General features: G+C 33.1%; 1 protein-coding gene across 1 annotated transcript in view; it reads right to left on the reverse strand.

Annotated features, from left to right (window-relative positions):
* The window catches only part of LOC140446080 (cytochrome P450 6k1-like), a 41,329-nt gene extending 14,936 nt beyond the window's left edge, over positions 1–26,393 (reverse strand). The window contains exons 1-2 of the mRNA XM_072538604.1: positions 26,199–26,393; positions 6,759–7,136 (exon numbers count right to left, since the gene is read on the reverse strand). Of these exons, the coding sequence (XP_072394705.1) occupies positions 6,759–7,136; positions 26,199–26,378 (558 nt within the window). The 5' untranslated portion in view covers positions 26,379–26,393. The remainder of the gene's footprint in view (positions 1–6,758; positions 7,137–26,198) is intronic.
* Between the last annotated feature and the right edge of the window lie 246 nt (positions 26,394–26,639).

Raw genomic sequence — 26,639 nt, forward strand, 5'->3', positions numbered from 1 at the left:
ACATATTTGGAGAAATATAGCGACGACTTAGAAGAGATGATTAAAAGAAAAAAAAGTGCATTTCATAAATGGCTAAACGACAGAACCCCAGGAACACGGGGAGAATATGTTACCCTCAGACAACAAGTTAAACAAAGAATAAAGCTCGAGAAAAACGAATACTGGGAGAGATAGGGTACAACAGATCAACGGAAGCAGGAAAAAAATAAAAAACATCAGAAGTAATAAACGAAGTAAAAATACCATACAGATAATTACATCAAAAGAGTGGACAAAGCATTACACAAAATTATTGCGGGAGGATAGGCCGGAGTATATCTCATACGACCCTGTGACAATAATAACTGAGGAAGTAGAAATCACAGAGGAAGATATAAATAAAGCACTAAAGAAATCCAAAAACAATAAAGCACCAGGACCAGGGAACAAAAAAATGGAACTGCTGAAATATGGAGGCGCAAGGATAGTATCCTTTATACGAATGTTGTTCAATAAAATCGAAGCAGGAGAGAAGATTCCCAATGAGTGGAATTTATCATACATGTCCTCCATTTTCAAAAAAGGTGACAAAAGGTCACCAAATAACTACAGAGGGATCAGTGTAATGCCTTCAATAGCAAGAATCTTTTCATCAGTTATAAAAGAAAAACTAGAACAACACATGGACCATTATAGCGAAGAACAAGCCGGATTCCGAAAAGCCACATCATGTTTAGATAATATATTCATTATGAGACAGGTGATTGAGAAGAACAAAGAAAAAACATTGAAACACATATGACCTTTATCGACTTAGAGAAAGCATACGATAGCGTGCCCAGGAAACAACTATGGGAAGCAATGAGAACAATGCGCGTTAAAGAGAAATGGGTGAATATAACACAAAGACTGTATAAAGAAACACAAGTGCAAATAAAGTTAGGTAATGAAATAACAAAAACAATCACCGCAACAAAAGGCCTCAAACAGGGATGTGGTCTCTCACCTACACTTTTTAACACATATATAGATCAGGCTTTAAAAAGATGGTATAGAAAATGCGGAACAATGGGCATACCAGTACAAGAGAATATAATACATTCACTACTTTTCGATGATGATCAAGTCATTTTTGCACAAGACAGGGAGGATATGAAATATATGATAAGGAAATTAAAGGGAGAATATGAACTTTGGGGACTCCAGGTAAATATGTGCAAGACCAAATACTTATGTATTGGACCCGAGGTTGCAGATTTGAACTTAAGTTTAGAAGAAGAGACTATTAAGAGTTGTAAGGCTTTTAAGTATTTAGGGTCAATGATTAGCCGAGATGGTACTTGTATGAAAGATATAGAAATGAAAATAGCACGGGGAAAACAAGCCACAAGAGCACTTCATGGAGTGATATGGAACAACACTCTAACCAAAGAAAACAAAAAGAGGATCTTTTCAATTCATTACTCAAACAGAGTAATGTTTACATAAAAAGATAAAGAAAAAGATAAACATTCTTATAAGTGAAATTTACATTGTACCATTTTTTTTTATTATAAATAGGATTTCTATATTTTTGCATCCCATTTCAACCATTACTATTTCACACCTTTGTCAAACATCTCAACATTGGGTATGTAATCACATTGATTTAACAATGTCTAATTCCTACGTTATAAATCTTAACCATTTCTTTCCTGGTTGGTAGTAGAAAATGATCTCTTGACCACTTCAGTATCTAAAAACTGCTATTTATTTTTAATGTGTTATAAATACTTATATAGATGTATAGAAAAAACGAATAAGGAGTAATCTTTATAATAAATATGAATTTTAGCCATTTCTACAGAATTGTATATACATAACTTGACTTGTTTAAAATTTTCAATATATGTTTACAAACAACCTTTATCAGACATCAATGTGATTACATATCCAATGTTGAGATGTTTGACAAAGGTGTGAAATAGTAATGGTTGAAATGGGATGCAAAAATATAGAAATCCTATTTATAATTAAAAAAATGGTACAATGTAAATTTCAAATATATTCAATGTAGTATTTTAACTTATAGAAGAGCTTAACAATAAAATAACATTCTTATAAGTGTTGGTAATCTCATGATATGCAAACTGAAAAAGAAAGACAAGAGTAGAATCCCACTACAGCGACAGATATTACTGATCAAAAAGAAGAAACCACAAAAACATTGGTGTCGGTTTTTTTCATTCCTCTTCTTCTTCTTCAGTGCCTTATCCGGTCCGGATGTTGGCGATCATCAAGGCTATCATGGTTTTGTTGACTGCTCTGCGAAACAGCTCCGCTGAGGTCATCCCAAACCATTGTCGGAGATTTTTCAACCACGAGATACGACGGCGTCCCGGTCCTCTTCTGCCAAATACTTTACCCTGCATAACAAGTTGAAGAATTCGATATTTTTCTTCGTTCCGCATCACGTGGCCGAGGTACTCAAGCTTACGTTGTTTAATTAAATTAAGCACTTCTTTTTCTTTTGTCATGCGCTGTAGGACCTCAACGTTGGTGACATGGTCCACATAAGATATTTTTAGTATCCTTCTGTATATCCACATCTCGAAGGCTTCGATTCGTTTTTCAGTGGCTTGCGTCAGTGTCCAGGCTTTAACTCCATATAGTAACACTGGAAGAACGTAGCACCTCACTATCCGCATCTTGGTTCCCAAACTGAGATTACTGCAGCACAGCAAGGATCTCAACTTAATAAAAAAACACATTTCATTCCTCACATTTTTTTTTTTGGAAATAAAGAAATCCCAAAAAAATATTCATGAATATCAGCTTAATTCTTTTTCTTCCTCGTTATAAGCAATTATTCTGCTTGTTCATTGGCGAAATAATGCCACGTTTAACAATAAAAAATAAAAAATATAAGTTACCATAACCAACCAGAAAATAATATATGGAACTATGCAAATAAAATTTTATTAACCCTTAAATGCCCGTGATATGAAAATAACCATAAATGCCCATGTGGGGTCTCCTAGGGACCCCACTAAAATTTTCAATTTAGTAACGTCATTTAGTACTGACTAAAAGGAAAACACGGTTAAAAATAATTTTAAGCATATTTGAATAATTTTTATTTATTTTTCATACAAAATTAACGGCTTTTCTAGAAACAAATTATTTTCAATTCGAACAAAATTAAAATTAAATAATAATATAAGCATATAACTTTTAGTTGCAATTTTTACATACAATAGTTTTTTCTTCTTTTCTGTGCACCTGGCATATAAATTTTTTGCAAAAAGAGCAAACGGTATTCACTTTTCTGTCACAGTTTCGCGGACACTGGTAACAACGAGCACGTTTCTTAGCTAAATGGACGGATTGAGTTGCAACTTCGGTAGTTGGGTTTACCATTGGTATGCCACAATCTTTTAGAGCAGATTTTACATAGGCTTTATGTTTTATATATTTCGCTCTTTTTTCCATGTTGTTTCGAGCAAGCTCAGCCCCTAATTGTAACAGGAAAATACGTCTTCGTGAAAAATTATTTTTCTTCCAATCAGGATTTTTTTCAATGTATAAAATATAGGCATTTAGTGCACATATGTCTATAATATTCATAAAGAGCCTGAATGGCCAACGAGCAGTTCTTCTTTTACAGGAATATTCCCTAATCAGTTTGTCGGCATTATCAACACCACCCTTGGTATTATTATAGTCTAAAATCATCAAGGGTTTGTTTTGAGAGTCTTGACAAATTATATCACTATCGTGTTGACTTGAAAGAAGATGTACCATCCTGTGTATTTTAGGTATGTACGAAACCATAGCTAATTCTTTAGTAAAAGCAAATATTGACGACTCCGCAGGTCTTTTTGTCAAACTTAGTTGTGGTGGTGTATCAGGTTTATTTTTGCGGACGGTCCCAAGTAAAGTAAGGTTTTTAGATAAAAGATATTGAGCAAGAGGAACACTGGTAAAAAAGTTGTCAGTTGTAATTCCTCTCCAACTGCCATGATATGGTTCCACCAGATCTTTCACAACACGAAATCCCTGATTTTTCTCTATTCTACCACCTGGTAGTTTTCCAAGGTACACCTAAAGTTTTGATAAATAAGATGTTTTAACATCCGCGGCAGCCCAAATTTTTATCCCATAGCGGCAAGGTTTTGATTTTATATATGGTCTAAAAGGACACTTTCCTCTAAAACTCACTAACTGTTCGTCAACGATTATATGTTCGTATGGTTCAAAGGCTTTGTCACAGTTAGAGACGAACATGTCCCAAATTAGTCGTATCGCCGCTAACTTATCCTGTTTCTTCCGCTCCACCCTGGTCACTTTGTCATCAAACCTCAAGAAACTCGATAATTCTTCAAATCGGTTCCTAGCGAATGCAGCTGTAAAAAATGACCGGCGTATTGAGGTGTCTGTAGACCATATCTCTCGTGTCGATTCTTTCCCACACCTTAAAGCACCAGCTTTGATAAGTGCTCCTAAAAAGCTATCCAGTTCATTGTTGGTAAGTACCGTCCACTCTTTTTTGTTATTCGGATGTTTTTCGTTCCACTCTTGATAACGCCTAACAGCTTCTTCATTAGTATGAAGGCATATGACATTCTTCATCTCTTCGGTCAAAAATAAATTGAAATAGTCTAAAAACGTGTTGGAATTTTTACTATAGTTTGTTAAGCCTGGATGTACATTTATAATATTTTTTTGTTGCCTCTTGGATCTCACGAAAGGTAGGCTATTCCACTGCATTCCAGATTTGGATGTATATGTTGGACCACTAACCTCACTAATATTATCGTCCACTTCGGTAGGTTCTGCATCTGATTCCTCGTCACTGTTGACTTCTAAATTGTCCTCAGTTTCCGAAACATTTTCCTCAAAAACATCTTGCTCTTCGCTATCTGATTCGTCGGTAATCTCATAGTCGAAATCGGAGTCTGATATCCCTTCTTCTATATTTCGGATAATTTTTTCATGTTCTTGGTCGCTTATTGTCATTTTCATTCTCTTACGGTCCATTTTTCAATGTAAACTGACGAAAAATGTTAAAAATAATAAAAATATTCTGGTGCCTCTAAATGCCAATCGGGGTCACAGCGAGACCCCACTTATCTAAATCTCTCTTACAGACCACTGCACCTCACGAATGTTCGTGGTATACTAACAGAAAACGTAGGAGACACGTCCACACAAATACCTGATTGCGCGGTTGCCAAATGTTTCAAATAAAGATATTATAGCCAAAAATGTATGTCTGGGGTCCCAAAGTGACCCCGATTGGGCATTTAAGGGTTAAGTGAGAATAATATAATCTTTGAATTTTCACCCAAACGAGCTCTCTCAAGACATCTAGCACCGTTGAAACTATTAGGAATAACAATTAACTCAATTTCGACAAGAAATCGAGTTAACTAATTTTTTTTCTGTAGAGTATAGTTGAAATAAAAATTATTTTCGTATTTTTTTGTAAGAACACACCGAGAATATTTATTACATAAAAGTATATAGAGTGAGGGGCAAAATTATAGAATAATTTCATTTTTTTAATAATAGGTGACATTGGAAACAAATCCAGATACAGGTAGATTTTTATTTTTTAATAATGATTTTTTGGCATATTTCATACAACTGGTCATGATGGGCATGATGATATAATCAATGTTTTTTTTTAACCAGAATTTTGAAAGGTTATCTATGTTTCTATTTATAGATATAAATAATAATAACATAATAACAAAATTAGAAATCCTACTTCCTACTTCGTGAAACTAAACTCAAATTTTTACCACTCCACAAATTACAAAGCAGACAGATTGATGAATTAGTCGACATGTGAGTCTACAATTTGTAGTCCACGTGTCGTTTATGACGGTAAAAAGTCTTAGTGAATTAGTTTGTAGTACTCGACTAAGTAAATAAATAAAGCACTAAAACTGTTTTAGATTCAATTTCAATGGAGGGCATCTGCCATCTGCTTATACGCATTTCAACCCTATTAGGTCATATCAGAACGACATATGCAGAGGCTTAGAAGCTTATACGTATTTTAGAGGCTCTGAATCCAAATTAAATCTCTCCCGTCATAGTACACTAATTATAAAAATATACAGACGTTAGGCCATGTAATAAAAACGTTAGAAATTCTAAGATATAATATAGAATAACATAATCTCTTACACAGTGTGGCCAAAAAATATTTAATTTTGGAATTAAAATATCAAATTATCTTTTTTAAATTTTGTAAATTTTGTAGTCTATCGGCGATCTAGATCATTCTCATTAATTTCTTAAACTGTATTGAATTAAATGAGAAATGAATAACTCTCCTCTTTTGTCTACCACCAAAATAATTTCTGCTGTTCTTTTGACTAGTATGTAAAACCAAAAATAAATTCCCATATTAAGCTCATAAATAATAAGCTAAACAGAACTATAGCAAAAAGTAGAGTTTTTAAAAATCTAGTTGGCTTGGATCAAATTTAAGTCAGTTCTTGGAATTTTCCTAAAAGGATTAGTTTATTGCATGAAATAAACAAATAAATAATGGCTTCATTAATTGAAACCCAAAGAATCGTCATGTGACACTAATGTTAAAAATTTCTCGAAAAAATAAATTCAATACATAATTATTTTGCTCCTCACTTTTTTTTGTATATTTGAAGTCGTAAATAACGTGGCATCAGTTTTGACAGAAATTTTATTTTTGAAAAATCTGGAGAATTTTCTTTAAAAAATTACAGAATATTATTTATTTAGATATTAGGATTACACCTACTTACCTGAAAGAACATTAAATTTTGTGTCAAAGGAGAATGGTCAGGGGCAGCAACATTTCTATCCATAAAATTATTAAAATCTTTAATTAATATTTTTTTCACCAAGTCTGCATCTTTAATTACAAACAAGGGTTCATCGAATACGTAAAGTCCAAAAAATGGCTTATCTATAGTATCGTAATAATATTTTAACCATTCTGAAAAACTTATTTTCATTAAAGCCATTTTGAAGAAATGGCCAAATATTGGTTGTACTTTTGGTGTGTATACTCCTTTTTCTTGAAAATATTTTTGTTTTCTTGATATATATAAATATAGGAAGACAATAGAAGTGAATAAAATTATAATTACGTCTAATATGATAGAGGATGACAGCAACATCTGAAAATAAAAAGAAATTATTTCATCTTTAGTAGGGGATTTACAGTTTTTATGTTATGAAACGCATGTTATGCTTAGGAATTGTATCGATTAAGTTTTTGATATAACATGTTCTCATACGTTTAAATCACTCAGCAAATCACTAAATCATATTTTTTATTGCCTAATTAATTAGGACCATTAGTTAGCTTCTATTCAAGTAATAATGAAAGAACGCATGTTGGTAATATACTAAGTGACATAAAATCCGTACACGCATTATAAATTATTATATTAAAGTGAACCTTCTTTACTGGAATTGTATCACTTTCTCTATATGATAAAATGCTGAGGACAGCGTCACTAAAGAACCGCCACGAGGCAGCGTCACGAGTAACGTTAGGAAATAACGGTCTTCACATCGATTAACTTCTTTCTTCTTTTGGTGCTTATTCGTTTCGAATATTGGCGATCATTCTGGCTATAATTATTTTATTAACTTATGCTTTAAATAGATTAGTTGTTGTTGTGGAGAACCATTTCCTTAGGTTTTTTAACCATGATATTCTTTTTCTTCCAATTCCTCGCTTTCCGAATACTTTGCCATGAAGTATTATTTTCAGTAATCTGTATTTAGTTTCGTTTCTCATTATGTGTCCGAGATATTCTAACTTTCTTCTTTTAATCGTATACATCAGTTCTCTTTCTTTCCCATTCTTCGTAGTACAGTCTCGTTGGGTATCTTGTCCGTCCATGATATCCTTAACATTTTTCTCGAAAATTTTGAATAAAATCCTTTATAAAAAGGTATATAAAAAACCCAGTTGGGCTATGTTAAATTGGCAAAACGTTTTCGGAATAAGTATTCCATCATCAGTACCAAGGTAATACATGGATGTAGCCACTAAATATGGGGTTCAAAAAACAGACATAATGTAAACTAAATTTCAATTAGCAATTTTTAAAGGGTTTTTAACCCCATATTTAGTGGCTACATCCATGTATTAACTTGGTACTGATGATGGAATACTTATTCCGAAAACGTTTTGCCAATTTAACATAGCCCAACTGGGTTTTTTATATACCTTTTTATAAAGGATTTTATTCAAAATTTTTAATATATGGTATACAGCCAAACACAGGAACTTAGTTTCCTTGTGGATTTTTCTCGAAGTTCGCGAAGGCTTTAAGTTGTTTCTTCATCGCTTTAGTGAGTGTCCAGGACTCAACTCCGTAGTACAATATCGAGAAGATATAACATCGTAGGAGCCTTACTTTTATCTACAGATTAAGGTCGTGGCTTTTAAAGAGTCTGGCCATGTTGTTGAATGTACTCCTAGCCTTCTCCATTCTACATTTTACTTCTTGTGAGTGATCCCATTGTTCGTTTGGTCCACTGGTGTATTCTTGATTAGCAGTTGGACGTCTCTGATTTTATTTTTGCTGATGACCATAAATTTAGTTTCTGATATGTTTGTAGTCCAAATCTTTTACTAACTTCATTTACTTTGTCTGCAAAAATAACGATGTCAACTGCATATCGGATGATGTTTAGGCGTTCTCTATTTAAAAGGATTCCATATTCGCAAATATTTCCTCTGAATAATGCTAAATAATATAGGTAAAAGTATACATCCTTGTCTAACGCATCGCAGAATCTGGATCGCTTCCATCTGTTCATCTGGAAGATTTGTTTTTATTGTGGCTGATTGGTTCCAGTATAAATTTTGTATTATACGACGGTCTTGTTCATCTATTTGGGTTTTTGTTAGATCATTTTTCGGTGTTGAACTGTGTCAAATGCTTTTTGGTAGTCCACAAAGCAGGTGTAGATATCGCAAGTCATATCTCTGCATCTTTGGAATAATTCTTGTAGTCTAAACAGTGCATCTCTCGTACATCCTTTCATGAATCCAAATTAGACTTATTAGCCTATACTCTCTGCACTTTTCAATCAATGCTGAAACTAGCCAATCTTTTGAAATATTGCCTGTGCCATAGATATTGTTGAAGATTTTACATAGTATTTTTAAGGATTCATCATCAAGAAGTTTAAGAAATTAAGACTGTACTCCATCTGGTCCTGGAGCTCTCCCTTCTTTTAGTTATAAAATTATACCTACGGAAACAGGACCACCTATACTAGTGGCAGAAATAAGAGCAGCCATAATATAACTAAAAAAAAATCTCGAGAGCAGCACATATTAAATATGGATTTTTACGAAATAGCAGTCATAGTAAACATTTAAAAGAGTTCAGTTACAATATAAGGAGAGTAAATTTTTATTTGCATAAATTTTTAAACATAATTGAGCAAATAACGTCACATTATTCATTACAGATTAAAAAAAAATATATGTATATTGACATTACACATTTAAAATATATTAACATTACAAATTAAATATGCTGATCAAGGAGAAGGATAGGCCAGGTACTCCGCCACAGTGTAGGGCTCAATGTCAACTACGAGTTGAAAAACCTTTCTTTTAAAAGCTCTATAGTGCGTTTCCTGTTGAATGTCAGATGGTAGACTATTATAAAATTTAACACACGCATACAAAGGACTTCTCTCTGTTATAGACAATCTGTGAAGTGGCAAATTCAAATTAAGGCTTCTTGTATTATATTCATGATTGGGAAGCAGGTGACAATACAAAGAAAAATTTTTAAAAAGGAACATAATACATTCAAATATATAGATGGCTGAGAAAGTGAGTATATTGAGTGATTTGAATCGGCCTCTACAGGATTCTCCCGCCTTCAATCCTAAGATCACACGGACTGCCTTTTTTTGGACTATAAATACAGTTGAGCTATCTACTGCAGCACCCCAGAAGATTCCCCATATCGCATAATAGAATAAAAGTTTGCATAATATACTGATAGTAAAATCCCCTGGTCTAGATAGCTCTTTAACACCCTTAATGAGTAGCAGGCTCTATTCAGTTTTTTTGTCGTATTTTGTATTTGTTCCCCCCAATTCAGATTCTGGTCAATATGAATACCAAGAAATTTAACTGATCTAGCAGGTTCCGTGTTTTGTGATAGGAAATTAATTGTATCTGGAAACTGCTCTCGTGATTGGCTGGTTCTAAAGTAGACATTATATTATACAGGGTAGCAAAATAAACAATCGATTAAGAATTAAATAAACCAATTAAGAATGTATTGATAAACCTAGGCGAACAACATGGTCTTGGATGTCCCTGGGCTTTCTTCTGATTAGGAGGTCAATATTCTCTTGGGGTATCTTGATCCATACCCTAATTAACTCCTCCCGAAGTGCTCAATTAGTTTGAGGGGTGGCTCTAAATTAAGAAGTTTATGACCTAACATGTCCCACACGTGTTCAATTGGGGATACATCTAGTGATCTCTAAGGATAGGGCAAAAGATTGACCACAACTTATTCAGAGAAGTCCCTAGTAATTTTTAACATATGCAGCATTGCGTAATTCTGCTGATAAATTGGATTTTGGAGCATCTGAAAGTACGGTAAACAATTTCATCAACGTATTGATGAGCTGTCATAGTCCCTCTGTCGAAGATATTAGATGACCATGTATCATAAGTACTGGCACCCCGCACCATAACCCCAACAGTGCGGTGCACATGCCGTTCGACGGAAAACTGTAGATTTCGTCTTTCACTACGTCGTCTTTTATGTATACCTTAACAGAATCCAGATCCATCGCTAAAGATAACCCCATTGCACTCCTGGTCTCAAGCCAATGGTTTTCCGCACCAGTCAAGATGATTACATCAATGTTTAGGGGCAAGACTGAAATAAAAAAACTTAAAAACTGCAAATTTGACGATAACTTGTTCGCATCTTAATTGGTATTGCATGTTCTTCAAACGATTGATTTGCACATCAGCCTTAGGCGATGAAGGATCATGATGCTCAGCGCTAACTGAGATATTTTGGACATATAAGTAGAAGAAGAGAAGGCATAAAGCAAATGATAGTTAAAGGTAACGTATCGGGTAAAAGATCCAGAGGACGATCTCCAGTACGATGGTCGGACCAAATAAAGGAGATGGCTGGTTACTAGTGTTGCCCAAATGCAAGAACAAGACGAGACTTAGACAGTCTTGGTCTTAGTCTTGCGCCAATACACCTGGTCTTGGTCTTGGTCTTGGTATTGCACTCCCGGTCTTGGTCTTGGTCTTGGTCTTGCAGCAAGAGTCTTGCAAGTCTTGCAGTTACCCATTAGCCTATTGCTATTTATTAAACGTTACTAGGGAAGTTTGAAGCCACGATCTTAGCGATCCGTGCCTATGCTCTAACTAACCCAGCCATCTACCATGCCAAATGAAATTCAATCAAACATGGTTAAAACACAAAAAAACCAAATTAATGACATAAACTTGACTGTATTTTAAAGAACATTTTCTGTCTAGAAAGGTATTGATGGACCTCCACCATATATGAAATGGAAATCTTAAAAAAGATTGGTATGTGGCAAAAATCCAAATACAGGTATCAAGGGCACATATTCTTTAGGTGATAAGATAACAAACTATAATCCACTTATTAAAGCAACATAAATGTTATTAACAATCTTAGCTCTACTTTTATATAAAAAACTAACTTGAAAAAATAAAGAATAGGTAAGAAAGTAATGATAATCAAAAGAAGTTATTTTAAATTAAGGAGATATCTACTTAATAAATACATTAATTTACCAAAATAAAGTAGTAGGAATATTTTTTTAGGAACCAGAATTTTGGTTTTTAAGGAAGAAATATTTGTAATTCTTTTTTGTGAAAAGATATTAGATGCTTCCTTAAACCTGAAGTGCTTCTGTTTTTCATTTTCATTTTAACCTTTCTATATAGGCACAATGCAAACAAAGCAATTTGGGATGCATAAATTATTTTGAAAACTCATCAAATTTGCTTTTAGGTCTTTTATATCTATAATTCCAACGCTCACTACTCCGACTATTTTAAAACTATTTGAATCTTTGTCCCCCATGGCAAATTGTAAACTTGTCAAATGAAGTTTAGTGATGTCGAAAAAGTACCTACTACTATAAATGTCCGTTACTATTCAATACCCTAAGTATCTAATAACAAACCGAGAATTATAATATATCGTTACTTCGGTATTTTGTTTACACGGTAAGCTACATTATCTGTTATTAATAAACTTTTGAATATTATCGCGCTCTTTCAGCAAATTTGGTTTAACCGAATGATCTCATCGCACACTCAGCAGAAACAATGTTTAGTCTTAGGCCGATAAGATTTGTTTATTTAGATTCCTCCTAACTAAATTATAATGGGAAAAAAATTGAATTATTAAGTGGGAAGTGGGTGTCCGTAATAATAAGTGTTATAGTTTTTATAGCTAAGGTGACATATTATTTTTAAAAAATTTCGATACGATATTACTATCGACGTATCAATGCAAAATTATTTTATGATTAGAGGGCGGCTATAAATCTGGACAATTAATTTCAGAGTGAAGAAGTCGTATGCTGGAAAAGAATGTACAAACTCTTTTATTTTTACATTGTAATTAGGATCTCTGAGCACGTGTCAAATGTGTTGTTTTTAATGAATATTTTGATTGATGATTTTGATGTATGTTTATGGTATTGTTCGTAATGCGCATAAGTCCAGTTTTTTAAATTTTTATTACATATTTTTTTGCGTCTCATAGAGTCTTTAAACATACACCCGAACTACAATACTCGTTAAAACGACACTCCGTCCTAACTGCAAGACGCAAGAGTCTCGCAGGCTTAGTCTTGTTCTTGCGTAAATCTTGCACGGTCAGTCTTGGTCTTGGTCTTGATAAAATTAGGCGGTCTTGGTCTTGGTCTTGGTCTTGCGAAAACGCAAGAACAAGACCAAGACTGCAAGACCAAGACCGATTTTGGGCAACACTACTGATTACTCATTCTCTGAAGCAAAACAACACGCGTAGGAGAGAGATAATTGGACAGAAATAGTCAAACAAATTACAAGACGCCACTACATCCTTACGAAGGAGAAAATATAGAGAAGGAGGATTTTAATAATCCATCAATGATGTTTTAGATTGTTGTTTTTTAATCTAGGTGACTTTGACATCTTCCTGGTAAAGAGTGCAGGGTTAGGTTACAGATATAAATGAGAAGTAACCCTTCGAAACAACAGAAATGACAATAAGTAGGCTTTGATCAATACTGAAAGATCCGATGTAGAAGCTCTTACCAGATCAGTAACCGGGATCAAACTCGGTTCTCTGTCTTAGTTAAGACTGTGAGACAGAGTAAGGCAGAGAACCTACTGTAAGTGCTGTTGGCGCATGATGCCATCGTTACACCCTCTTTATTACACCTCCTTCACTATAGGTTGGACGAAAACCCATTTCATAAACCGGTCTTGGATGACTATTACGAAAATGAAAATTTGTAGATCTTCGTAATGGTCCCACTAACTCAACTGGTACCAAGAATTTTCTATAAAGAATGGTTGCATCTTTCCTGCTGGTTATATTATCTACGATTGTTTATACTGAAGAAATTTCCTACAGTTTCTAACATAATGTAATATTTGTTTAAATATCTTAAGCCAGTAGTATTTTTGCGCTATTTGGCAAACGGTTTTTGCAATTTCTATATGGTTTGCTGCTATTGGTTTCTACTCGGGTTCGGTTCCTATTCGGTTCTTATCGATTTCTATTCGGATTCGATTGCTATTAGATTCTTATTCGGTTCTTGTCAGTTCTCCGTAGTGTTAGAAAAATCGGGGCACAATAATACTGGAGATGATGGAATTCATCGTTGGACAGGCAATATATATACGACGTACTGTCGTTGCTGAATAAAGCAGCATTTTACTTTTACTCGGAAGCCAATATGCGAGGGGTAGCTCTACTAGACACAAGTCTCAGTAAAACTCAAATTGATTCTAAATCAAAATATATTCAAATAAATATCAAAAATAAAATTAACTTCCACGTAATATTATGTGCAATAAAATAAAAATAAATGAATTCTGGCAAATAAAATCGACGGAGACAAGGTCTAGGTTAGAGGTGACCGATCGATCACAACACGATACCTTGAAATACAGTAAAAAATAATTAAAGTTTTGATCAAACAATAACATAACCTTAAACTATGAACATTTATAGTAAAATCACATTCCTTTGATATTCTTACCTCACAAATTCACAAAAAACAAATAATACCAATCGCACAGACTGAATGTTCGTAACCAAAAGTCCTTATTTATTCTTCAAATAATTAAAAAACCAATATTTTCAACTTCTTATGGGACTAATACACACAAATTGGAAATGTTTTTAAAATCCGCGCCCATTGTGACGTCAGTGCTTAGGTAGTTCATAAAAACTATGCACACAGTAAGGTTAACAACACTTAAATTACATATTGTAGATCTTAAATTGTAAAATTGATTTACACGAGTAGAGATGTTATAGATATAGATATAGAGATGTTATAAAATTTTACTTAAAGTGAAAGCGGTATATTTCTAATCAGTTGAGATAACATAAAATAGAGTTTCAGTCTGCCCGACATGCAAACTATAAAATTTTAAATTAAACCCATATTTCTAATAAAAATGTGCTTTTAATTTGACTGGTGATTTTATTTTTACAACTTTAGTATTGTGTTATTGTTACAAATACAAGTTTGTACACAAATTGTTCGCTGATAAAATATCTTTTGTGATTGATATATTGATATATTGATTGATGAGTTATATTTAAGCAATATTGACCTCACATTAATCAATAATACTAAAGATGTATACCTTGTAAGCTACTATATACTATTTAAATAATTACCTTGGTTTAATGATCGATGTCAAATTATATCTTATTCTATAAGCAAACTTATAACTTTAAATGTATCTTTCCCACGTTTGTATTTGTTTTAAAATAAACACCTTTATTTATCAGTTTTTTCAATTAAAATAACATATCTTATGCGTTATCAGCAGTAATTGTTATTCACTTTTTTTTTATCACCACTCTTCCAATATGTAAATAATTGTGAGGTATAATGATTGCAATTTATACACATTTAATTAGTAAGCAAAAAATGAAAAAAAGGTATTGTTCTAAAGCTATTTTCTTGTGGCATTTTAAAGTATTTACTATTTTATTAAGAGTAAACCACAATTTCAATTTCCTAGGAATTTTCCAATATACACCTGGCAATGCACACCCCAACACACGCACACATAATAGTAGTTTAAATGTAGTAAAAAATAAAAAACTCAAAAAACATGTACACGGAGTGTGTGAGAGCAGTATACACTTGGAAATGCACACTCCATAGTTAAGTTTAGTTTAGTAGTAGTAATTAAGAAAAAACAAAAAAACCGCTCACTGTCTAAACAAAATCACGTCTTCTATCGAACATCGAATGTCATATGCTGTTTCGTCCAAAATTTAATAAACCCAACTTAAAATGTATAAAATCAGGCCTTTTATACCAGCTGTCAGGCAGATCGAATGCTGATCCTATCGCGAATTCCGAGCACCGAGGTCATGTGCGGCATACATGGGCTCGGTGGCCAGACCCTACTCAGATGCTCAGCCGGCGAGGAGAACAAAATTTATTTTGCCAAATCGGCGGCTGAGTGTACGAGCATACACTTTTGTCGGACAGAGAGTCATTAGCCCAGGCTGGTGGCTCTCTGTTCGGAACACACACTTTTTCTTTTTTAGGGACATCAGTCCCGATGTCAAGGTAGAGTAAATTCTCTAGAGTCAGTAAAGTAAATAGGGAGAAAAACCGATATGTGTGCTACCCCTACAGGTAGGTAACTTAACCACCGTCAATACAAACAGAGGGTGTCCCATTACCCAGGGCACCCAAAGTTACTTTCAGATCATAAGCCTCCTCACGTAAGTCACACGCTGAGGAGGTACCACTTCAATAGCGAAGTGTGACCGGTCTGATCTTCGGACATGTGGATCCCACTTTACAATGGTATATACATGTTCCTTAGGGGCAGGGTTGATCACGTGTGTGTGTATGTGTGTGTGTGAGAGAGAGAAGCGAGGTCCGCCAGAGTACTAATCTGGTGGGAACTCCATCGAGTCTTCGGGTATTGACCGACGGCCAACCGTCCTAGGAGAGTTACATCCATACCAATACATCGTCTACGTATCTCCACTAATATAAAAACCCTTTTCGAGTTCGAGTTCGAGTAACGGTCGAATCTATCACATATTCCGTTTTGTTCATGTGCGTGGTAAGCCCCCAATTTTCATATTTTTAGGTTAACTAATTATATAATTCATGTCTTCCTCATCGTTTACCATAATCACTTGATCGTCTGCAAAGGAAAGATTTTTATATACATGTAATTGCTCCTAAAACCTTTTAAAGTACTTCAATCGTATTTAAGGCGGAAATACACGTAATAGACTTCAGTACGCAAGAGTGTTCCAGTTGAGAAATCCATAGAGCAAATGTCAATAGACTTTTAGAGAGCCATGTGACATTAATATTGAAAGTTCCAAAATGCACATTTTAAACTGTTGTGTATAGTACTACACAATAAATTATGCCAAATTACCTTCAGCTACATATATAAAAAAATATATCAGAAACATCCTTAAATGTAAATTTAAAAGTCATTGAAAAATAGTTCAAGATAAACTACTTAATATGTAACGATTTCTGTAATTATCCGAACAATATACTAATGTAAATAATTAGATTAGAGTAAAAATTAATTTAAAAATAATAATAACGAGTAATTATAACGACATAATTTGAATTTAAAAATTTCACATTGCGTCAGAATAACATTAATGTCTAATGTAAATTATTTTTTCACATGATTTTTTAGTATTCATTAAGTATTGCTTTTTTTGACAATATATAATATCGATATCTGACGAGTATTAATCATTTTAGAGATGGTGGAGAAGGGCACGTTTGACGCGTCAGACTGGAAAAAGGGCTTGCTCTTGGTGTCAAACAATAATAGAACCGTTAAAGCAAGGCATACAGAAAAAATTAGTTGGTTATTTATCATTTTTGCACTGACCGTTTTTCGGTCATGTTTGGGGTAGTGGACACCCATACCGTCCCATCTATGGCGTTTGTTCAATCACAAATTAACCCCTTAATTTGTAATCTCACATTATTATTAACTTCTTAATCTATTATAGTTTCACCGTGTATAAGTGACATGGTGAAAATGATATCGAGTAATATTTTAATAATTAAAGTCCATTCACCTGTTAATAAATTGTCGAATAATATATTGTTTCTAATTGAACTTCCTAAGTGTTGCAATGATGGTCTAGATTAAATTGTAATGTAAGCTAATAGTTCAAAAGTTGGTTAGAATCATAGAAGCAATAACCTCTGTGCTGAGGTATGAAATATTTGTGAGAATATAAATTGGGGATTTGAGCTCATTTGACACAGTCAATCATAAGTAGTTACCTAACGAACATTATATTGTGTAATTACCAGTAGCTGTCAATCAATCAACTTCAACAACAATCAACAATCCACAACTTCAACCTTTTATTATACCTATCATCGTCGATCGACAAGAAGCGGACAAAGGGGCATTTACAAACCGATTCGAACCTCAAATCTACGTTCGAATCTTTCCAGGGTTAGAGAATATTATTTCCTTATATTATTCACTGAAATCAAGCCATTCAATAAACATGGCAAGAGTATGTATCATTTTTGATCAAGCTTGACTGAAATCAAGCCATTCAATAAATATCGCAAGAGTATGTACCATTTTTGCACATGTCGTGAAACGGTCATGTTTCGGAAAATATAGGGCGGAAACGCCCCCGAACCAAAAAAAGTCACAGAGGAAAACTGTGGCAGACTTGGTCTAAGAAAGCCGTACAAGAAGTTTCAAGAGAGTATGAATCTCTAAAAAATTTGCCGGCAGGCACTCTAACTAATACGTATTGGGCGCAAATTTATCTGAAATCACATGTCATAATATGAGAAACAGGTTATATTATTTTTGGAATTATTGTTAGACCATTCAAGTTTTATAATTTTTAATTAATTGAAACAGCAAAAAAACTGGATCTATTATAGTTCCGAATAATTATGAATTTAACAGTTATTAAAAACCGCAGAATGACTGTGAACGGTGTCAAGTCGTTGGTGGTTCTCGAGAGGAATCAACAAATAATTTATTTGTCTATTGACAACCTTTTCCGACTTGGAAGCTGAGACGGTCAATTTAAAATCTATTTAATTCTAATTGTGCTTTATCTCTATTAAAGATACTATAAACATTATACACGAACATAGCTTCAGGATAAAACTAAAATAATTGCAGATTGGTCTTCAATGTAACGAGAAAGCAGATGACCAACTAGGAAAAAAAGAGATAGAAAAAAATCGAACATTACACAACTTTTCAATACACTAATCAGAAGATATATAGATTTATATAAAAATTTAAACTAAAATACTATAAAAGTTAAGCTTTAAGTTATTAACCTGTTAAAAATATAAAAAAAAGTAAATGTTTTAAACATGTATTTAAACTTTGATTCTTCTTCTTCAAGTGCCATCTCCGCGGCGGAGGTCGGCAATCATCATAGCTATTCGGACTTTTCGAACTTTAATTAAAATCTGATAAATTTGATTATATATATATATATATATATATATATCTTCTTCTTCTTCTTCTTCTTCGTCTAGCCATTCACGTCCACATCTGAACATAGGCCTCTTCAAGTCTTCCTTTCCATTGTTTTTTATTGTACGCTACTTGTAGCCAATTTTTCCTGGCAGTCCTTTTCAGATCATCTGTCCATCTCATAGGAGGTCTGCCTTTGGGTCTTTTGTGTTGGTATGGTCTCCAGGTTAAAATTGATCTGTGCCATTTGTTTAGATCGCTCCTAGCTACATGTCCAGCGTATTCCCATTTCAACTTTAATGATTTTTGCACCACATCGGTGACTTTGGTTTTCTGTCTTATCCATGTGTTTGTTTTCTTGTCCTTAAGTGATATACCTAGCATTGCTCTTTCCATCGCGTGTTGAGTGACTCTAAGTATATTCATATTCTTTTTTGTGATTGTCCATGTTTGTGCCGCATAAGTTAATATCGGAATAATGCATGCATCAAAAACTTTAGATCTAAGATGTAATTGAATTTGTTGATTTCTGAGTATATAGTTCAGTTTACCGAGTGCTGCCCAAGCTAACTTTCTTCTTCTTTTTATTTCTTCAGTTTGAATTTCTCTATTTTACCCCAACAATTATAGATATATAAATCTACTGAACACTGCATGTAAGCTTGGCACAAAAGTCCTAACCAACAAAATCAATAAACTAACAACTTATCAAATGATCCAAGGATTCAGAGCAGGAAGATCCTGCGTAGATGCCGTATTTATACTAAGACAAATCACAGAAAAGGCCATCAAGTACAATAAACCAGCATATCTATGTTTTAAAGACATGAAAAAGGCTTTCGATCGCATCCAAGTCGAATACGTCTTACATCTACTGTATAAAAAAAACATACCAATGAATATTATACAAACCATCGAAAACATCTACTTTCATAATCGAATACAGGCAAAGATAAATGCAAAACTAACACACTGAATACCAGTACAAAGCAGTGTCAGACAGGGTGGCTTGTTAAGCCCACTTTTCTTTAATATAATAATGAACGAAATAATACAAGCAGTACGTAAAGGTCATGGTTACAGAATAGGAAACAAAGAAATTCAAATATTATGTAATGCAGACGACGCCGCATTAATCGCCTAGACAGAAAACGAGCTCCAAAGATTAACACATATCTTCAATACAACAGCCAAGAAATACAATATGATAATATCAGCAGAAAAAACCAAATGCATGATAACATTTAAACACCCACTACGATGTAAAATCAAAATTGATCGGAAAATAATAAAGCAGGAAGCCACGTTCCTTACTGGTTCAAGGTAAAATTCCCATCTGGGAATAGATATAACTAGTTACGGAGATGTTGAAGAAGAAATACGACAACAAAACTTAAAGGCAAGTAAAGCGGTGGAATCTCTTAATGACACAATCTGGAAGAACAAACACCTAAGACAAGCCACAAAAACAAAAATTTATGAAGCAGCAATTAGACCTAAATTAACATACATGGCGTAGACAACACCTGACACATTTAAAACGAGACGACTACTGGAAACAACAGAGATGAAAATACTCCGACGAATATCAGAGAAAAGTCTGTTGGATAGGAAGAGAAGTGAAAACATAAGAAGAATATGTAATATAAAAGACATAAATGGATGGGTGATAAAACGGAAACAGGAGTGGAACGAACACATTAGTAGAATGGTAGAGGATAGGCTATTGTGAATAGCATGAGATAAATGGACGAAGAAGTATTGGCAGACCAAGAAAAAGATAGTGCGATAATTTAAACAATTTAGGAGGCTAATATTGAAGAAGAAACAGGCTTTAAAGCCTACATACAAGAAGAAAGAAGACGAAGAAGGTCATATGTAAGTAAAAATTATTTGTTTTCAAAAGTGACCAAATTCTTTTGAATTTAAATCATAACATGGTAGAATTATCTAGCTATAAATATCTAGAATTTAGTGTAAATTTGCACATTTCTCATTTTCCATTAATAAATAAAATATTAAGTTTGAAATCGCTACAAATGGTCGATGTAGCCTGCGCAGAAAACGAGCAGCAAAACCCAAGCAATTGATTTTCTAAGTCATTTACCTGGTCTTAGAGACCCTGTTTAGAGACAAAATCCAACACGTGTTTGGCGATGTATTTTTACTGATGATATGATAGAAGAAATAATGAAATGGACAAATGAAAGACTGGCTTTAAAAAGGCAGAAATAAAAAAATGAAGATAAGATGGAAATAAAAGATATCGACAAAACAGAACTTTGGCCACCTGATGAGAGGACAAAAGTACACATTCCTACAAAATATAATGCAAGGAAAAATCCAAGGACGCAGAAATCCAGGCCGTAGAAGAATGTCCTGGATGAGAAATTTAAGAGAGTGGTTTGGCTGTACCACTAACGAATTATTCAAAACAGCAGTAAATAAAATTAGAATCGCCCTAATGATATCCAATCTCCGATAGGAGAGGCATTCAAAGAAGAAGAAGACTGAGGCAAGTATGGATATATGAGTGCCAACTCTGGGACTGTACCAAAGCTAGTAATCTCATTATCCAGAGATTTCAAAAAAAAAGTACTGAGGAACATTGTTGATGCTCCTTGGTATATCCGTAACAGCAACCTTTACCAGGACCTGGGTATGGAAGCTGTGACCGAAGTAATCAAGAGAACAGCAGCAAGTCACGAGAAGACCAGTCATGTGAATGTCGAGGCAATCCAGCTTCTTGACAACACTGAACTAAAGAGAAGACTCATAAGGACAAAACCATTTGAGTTAGTGTAAATGTGTAACAGTTAAGTGTAAAAAGCAGAGCATAGTGCTGTAATGTGCACATTTTAGTTAAAGTGCATAAGTTAATAGATAAAATAAGAGTAAGCCCCTAGATTTAGGTACTTGCTGTGATAATTGATCATTTGTGACAAGATTGCAGTATACAAACACTGCACAGGTATTATACAAAAAATTAATGGTTTTTTATGAGTTTAAAAGGTTGGGGTACGGTTAGACCCCACGTCACCGTTTATATCAAGATTATATTACGTCACTAGTTGAGGGTTAAATCGTTGGTGGTTCTCGAGTGCAATCAAGAAGTTGGTTATTTGTCTTTTAAAAACATTTTCCCAGTTGGAAACTAAAAAGTTAAATGTAAAATCTGTTTAATTCTTATTATGCTTTATCTCTATTAAAGGTAGTAGTTAATATAAAAATTACACAAGAACATAGCTTTAGGACAAAACTTAAATAATTGCAAATTGTGTGTGTGTGTTTGGGACGTATGGTTTCATTCGCCCAATCATGTTTGACTTTGATTCTTGACAACGAATAAAAGAAAATCTATTAATATTTAAAATTTACATTATTAATTTTTTTACAAACTTCAAAAAATTGCAAATTGGTTTCCAATATAATGAAAAATCAGAGGAGCAACTAGCAAAAATCGAGAAGAAAAAATTGAATATTACACAACTTTTCAGCACACCAATTAGAAGATTTATAGAATTATAAACATATAAACTAAAATCCTATAACAGTTAAGCTTTAAATATGCAGGGCTTTATTAATCTATAAAAAATAAAACCATACAAGAAGTGAATGGTTTAAATATGCATTTAAACTTTGGTTAAATATAATTTAAATTTATTTAAGGGCGACATCACAGATATATTATCGAACCAGAGTCAAGTCATCACAGCTATCCAGTTCCTGAAGCTAGAAAACTTACTAAATAATATATAACTATAGTATATCGTCGGTATACTGCGAAAACCAGATAAATGACAAATTTTAAAATATTGAGTTAAGTATACCAAAATTCTCAGGTTTTTCCGCTCTACATACAGGTAAAACCCAATAAATGATACGACTTACCATTCAGCAGATAATTTGTGTGATAAACAAATAAGTACACCTAATCAACTTTTCATTTTCAAATAAAACAATATATCGCTACTTACTTCCATAAAATTAAAGTTCTGTTGCATGTAAAACAAAGTAAGCCCACATATGTTATTATGCCGGACAACAATATATTTCTACTACTGCAAACCATATTCAGTAAAAAGGTGATAAGTGTCATTAATACATTTTACGTGTATGATTTATTAAAATTTCTCTTTCATATCGACTAGTAAAAACCTTTAAGTACACTTACTTCATTCTACCTGAAAACGGGTTGAGTTAAAATTTAGAAATGGTTACTAAGCTAAACCCATAAATGATCTTTATAACACATACACAGATAGAATAACTGAAGACAGCAGTTCAATTCTTGATGATTCTGAGAACAATATAGTTTCAATGATGGAATCCATTTTTGGTAGTGACTTTTCAGATGTAGACCCCACATATCAGCCAAGTGAAGAGGGATCGCTCTCTCTAGGAAGTCTATATGATTTACGCACAGCTGTCTTTGATAGCCTAAATGATGAGAAAAAAAGATACTGAAATAGGTGCACCCACGAACAATTTAGTGTCAACTGAAATAGCTAGTTGGATATTAAATCTACTTCTTGACAAAGTATGGAAAGACGTACGTCCACTAAAACGTCAGAGAAAAGTTAACCCCAAAGATTGGGTAATAAATGTCGCAAAAAGGAGGCGTGCTGAGGGTTTGCCTTATGAGATAAAAAAAAGACCATAGACCAGCAAAATTGCCAAAACCAGTTAATTGTTCAGAGTGCTTTTACAAATGTGCCAATTATTTCAGCGAAGATTACAGACAAAGACTATGTCGTGATTATTGAAAGTTAGAATATGTAGGCCTGAAACATTTTCTTATTGCACGTATTAAAACGGAGCCACCAAAGAGAGTCGTTGCAGTTCGTTGAAGTTTAAAAAACCACGTGCATTTTCCAAAAAGTGTTACTTTTCTTTGAATGGTTAAGACACACAGGTATGTGAGAAATTTTTGTGTAAGACACTTTGTATATCAGCGTCGTTAATACAGGATGTTGTAAGAAAAACTGATATTCTAGGCTGTTATGCAAATACGGATAAAAGAGGCAAGCATACACCGCCAAATAAAACAAGCAGTAAAACCCGGAAAATCGTGAAGGCTCATATTGAGTCTTTTCCAACCATGGGCCCACATTATATTCGCCAAAGTTCAAAGCGTAGATATTTGGACAAAAATTTAAGTATAAGAAAAATGTACCAACTTTTTATAAATGACTGAGCAGAAGAAACTGGAAGGTGTTAGCGAAATTACATATCAAAGAATATTTTCTAACGACTATAATTTAAGCTTTTTTGTTGCTAAAAAAAATCAATGTTTAGTTTGTAATAAATATGATAGGGCTAATCCAACTGACAAATCGGATTTAGAAGACAGTTACAGAGAACATCAGAGAAGAAAAGAAGTATGCAATCTTAAAAAACAAAATGATAAGAAAAGATCTAATGAACAACGGGATTTTGTTTCAATTACTTTCGATCTACAGGCCGTACTACAGATTCCAAGTGGATTGACTGAAAAACTATATTATTCTCGAAAATTATGTATCTACAATTTGTGTGTATATGAAGCCGCATTACCAAATGTAGCTTACTGTTTTGACTGGTCAGAAATTAACGGTAGACAAGGAAGTTCTGAAATAAGATGCATTATACTCCACTACTTATCAAAATGTGTTCCAGAATATGTAAGTGAAATAAAGTTTATTTTCTGATACCTGCAGAAGACAGAATCGTAATCAGCATATTGCAGCCTTACTATTATGGGATGATCAAAACATAGACCATTTAAATATTATTGAACACAAATTTTTAGAGTCTGGACATTCCTATATGAAAGTTTACTCTATGCAGAGTAATATCGAAACCTCTAAAAAACACAGATCTATCTATGCGATGCCAGATTACTTGTCTGTTTTTCAAAATGCAAGAGGAACTAAAAATATCAAGGTTGATGATAAAAAGGATGTATAGAACCATACAAATGTAAAGAAGTTAAATACTACGATTTTGATGATTTAAAAAATTTGTTACACACTTTGATTAAAAACCGGACAAAAGACCAAAACAGCGAAAAAATAATGTGGTTGAAGATAAAAATAATAAGATGCGTGAAAGGAGAGACAAACAGAATCTATTTTAATTATGACATGTCAACAAGCTTCAATTATTTCCTTACTGATACTGCACGGCAGTCAAAAAGAAAAAAGCACGCCAAGTTATCAACTAATACAAGCAATCTTGAAGAACTTAAACGACTTTATGATGCACATTTGCCAATTAGCATAGCAAAAAAGAGAGATTTGGTACAGCTATGGGATAAGGGAGTGATACCAGAGGAATATCACGGGTGATATCGTAATTTGAAAACGGGAAATGATGTAACAGACATCTTGCCAGAGCCTGCTTTCAATGACGAATCGGACGAGGAAGCCTCATAATAATAATATTGTTATTATTATATTCGAAATAAATTTGATTTTTTCTATAAAACTGCCTATCATTCATATAAATAATAACTATAACTACACACAGATGTTAACAAAATTTTCAGGGAAAACCAGTTAAATGTCATAAATATCGACTAATACCTTAAAACATTGCTATTACCTAGTAAAAGCCTCATATCTCGATCACAAAACTGGAAAATATTATACTTGGTTTATTATATTTGTGTTAAATATGTTATTTGAAGAGTAATTGATTTATTTAGATTTACAGGTAAAACCAGGTAAATGATAGCATTTCCAACTTAAATTTAGGATTAGTCAGATAGGTGATTTAACTTTTTCAAACTAATGATAGAATATCATTTAAGATATATGCATCTTTCACTAGAATACCTAATATCAAAAACAGGCTGACTGCTTTATTCACAATAAAAAACTAAACTTTAAAAACGTTTTTTCTCGATTTCGGTATTCCGACATTTACCTGGTTTTCGCAGTATACCGACGATATTATAATATGTAATTGTACCTTATATATAATTGTATCCACGGTGTATTATGTGAATTATTATGTAAATTAAAACGGCGCATGTTAAAATAAGACGAGTTTAATAACTTTGATTTATTTTAATGAACTTTTAAATAAATTTCGACTAATAATCCCTAATATCATATATATAAGTTAAATTCATTTGTTTCAAAACTGACCAAATTATCATTATTAAAAATTTAAAATTAAAGCATAACAAATAATTTTTTACCTATAAATTTGCGTAACACATTTTCCACAACTAAAGAAAATATTAAGTTTGAAGTGAATTAAATCTAAAGAAAGAATATAATATACTAATAAGAAAAAAAGACCAGTAATTATTGTATCACAAAAGATTTAAGAATGATAAGCTTCGGATTAAACACCGAATCGCAAAGATTATACACCAAAAGTGTTCTGCAGGATTATTATAATAAAGGCGATAGATGAAGTATATTTAAAAGCTTAAATATATTTGAAATAAAAAAAAATATTTAAAAATAATTACCTTTCCTTCCACGTACAAATATTTAGAAAAGACAAATAGCAAAAAAAACTGTTCAAACTCTTCAAACCAGTTGTCACTATTTAAGTCAAGGATTCTGCACAACTTATCGCTGGGTTGTGATACCAGCAGCGACCGTCGAGGTAATTTTATACTTAATATAAAATTTACGATTTCCCACATAAGATTAGCATTTAAGGATTAAATAAGTATTCTTATCAGTGGAAAACTCTCTTTTATTTTTTTTAAACTGATTTCTTGTGGTATATCTAAGTTTTTATGGGAATAACCCACAATTGATTGTAATGGCAATTACATTTTCCCTAAAAAAATTTGACGTTTCGATTTCCGTTGCGGAAATCGTTCTCAAAAGAGATTATTAACTAATTTAGTTGAAAAACGGTGTGTATAACCACCAAAATTGTTGACAAGGTTGTCAACAAT

Source organism: Diabrotica undecimpunctata, chromosome 7 (assembly GCF_040954645.1).
Source record: "Diabrotica undecimpunctata isolate CICGRU chromosome 7, icDiaUnde3, whole genome shotgun sequence".
In the NCBI taxonomy this organism is placed as follows: Eukaryota; Metazoa; Arthropoda; class Insecta; order Coleoptera; family Chrysomelidae; genus Diabrotica; species Diabrotica undecimpunctata.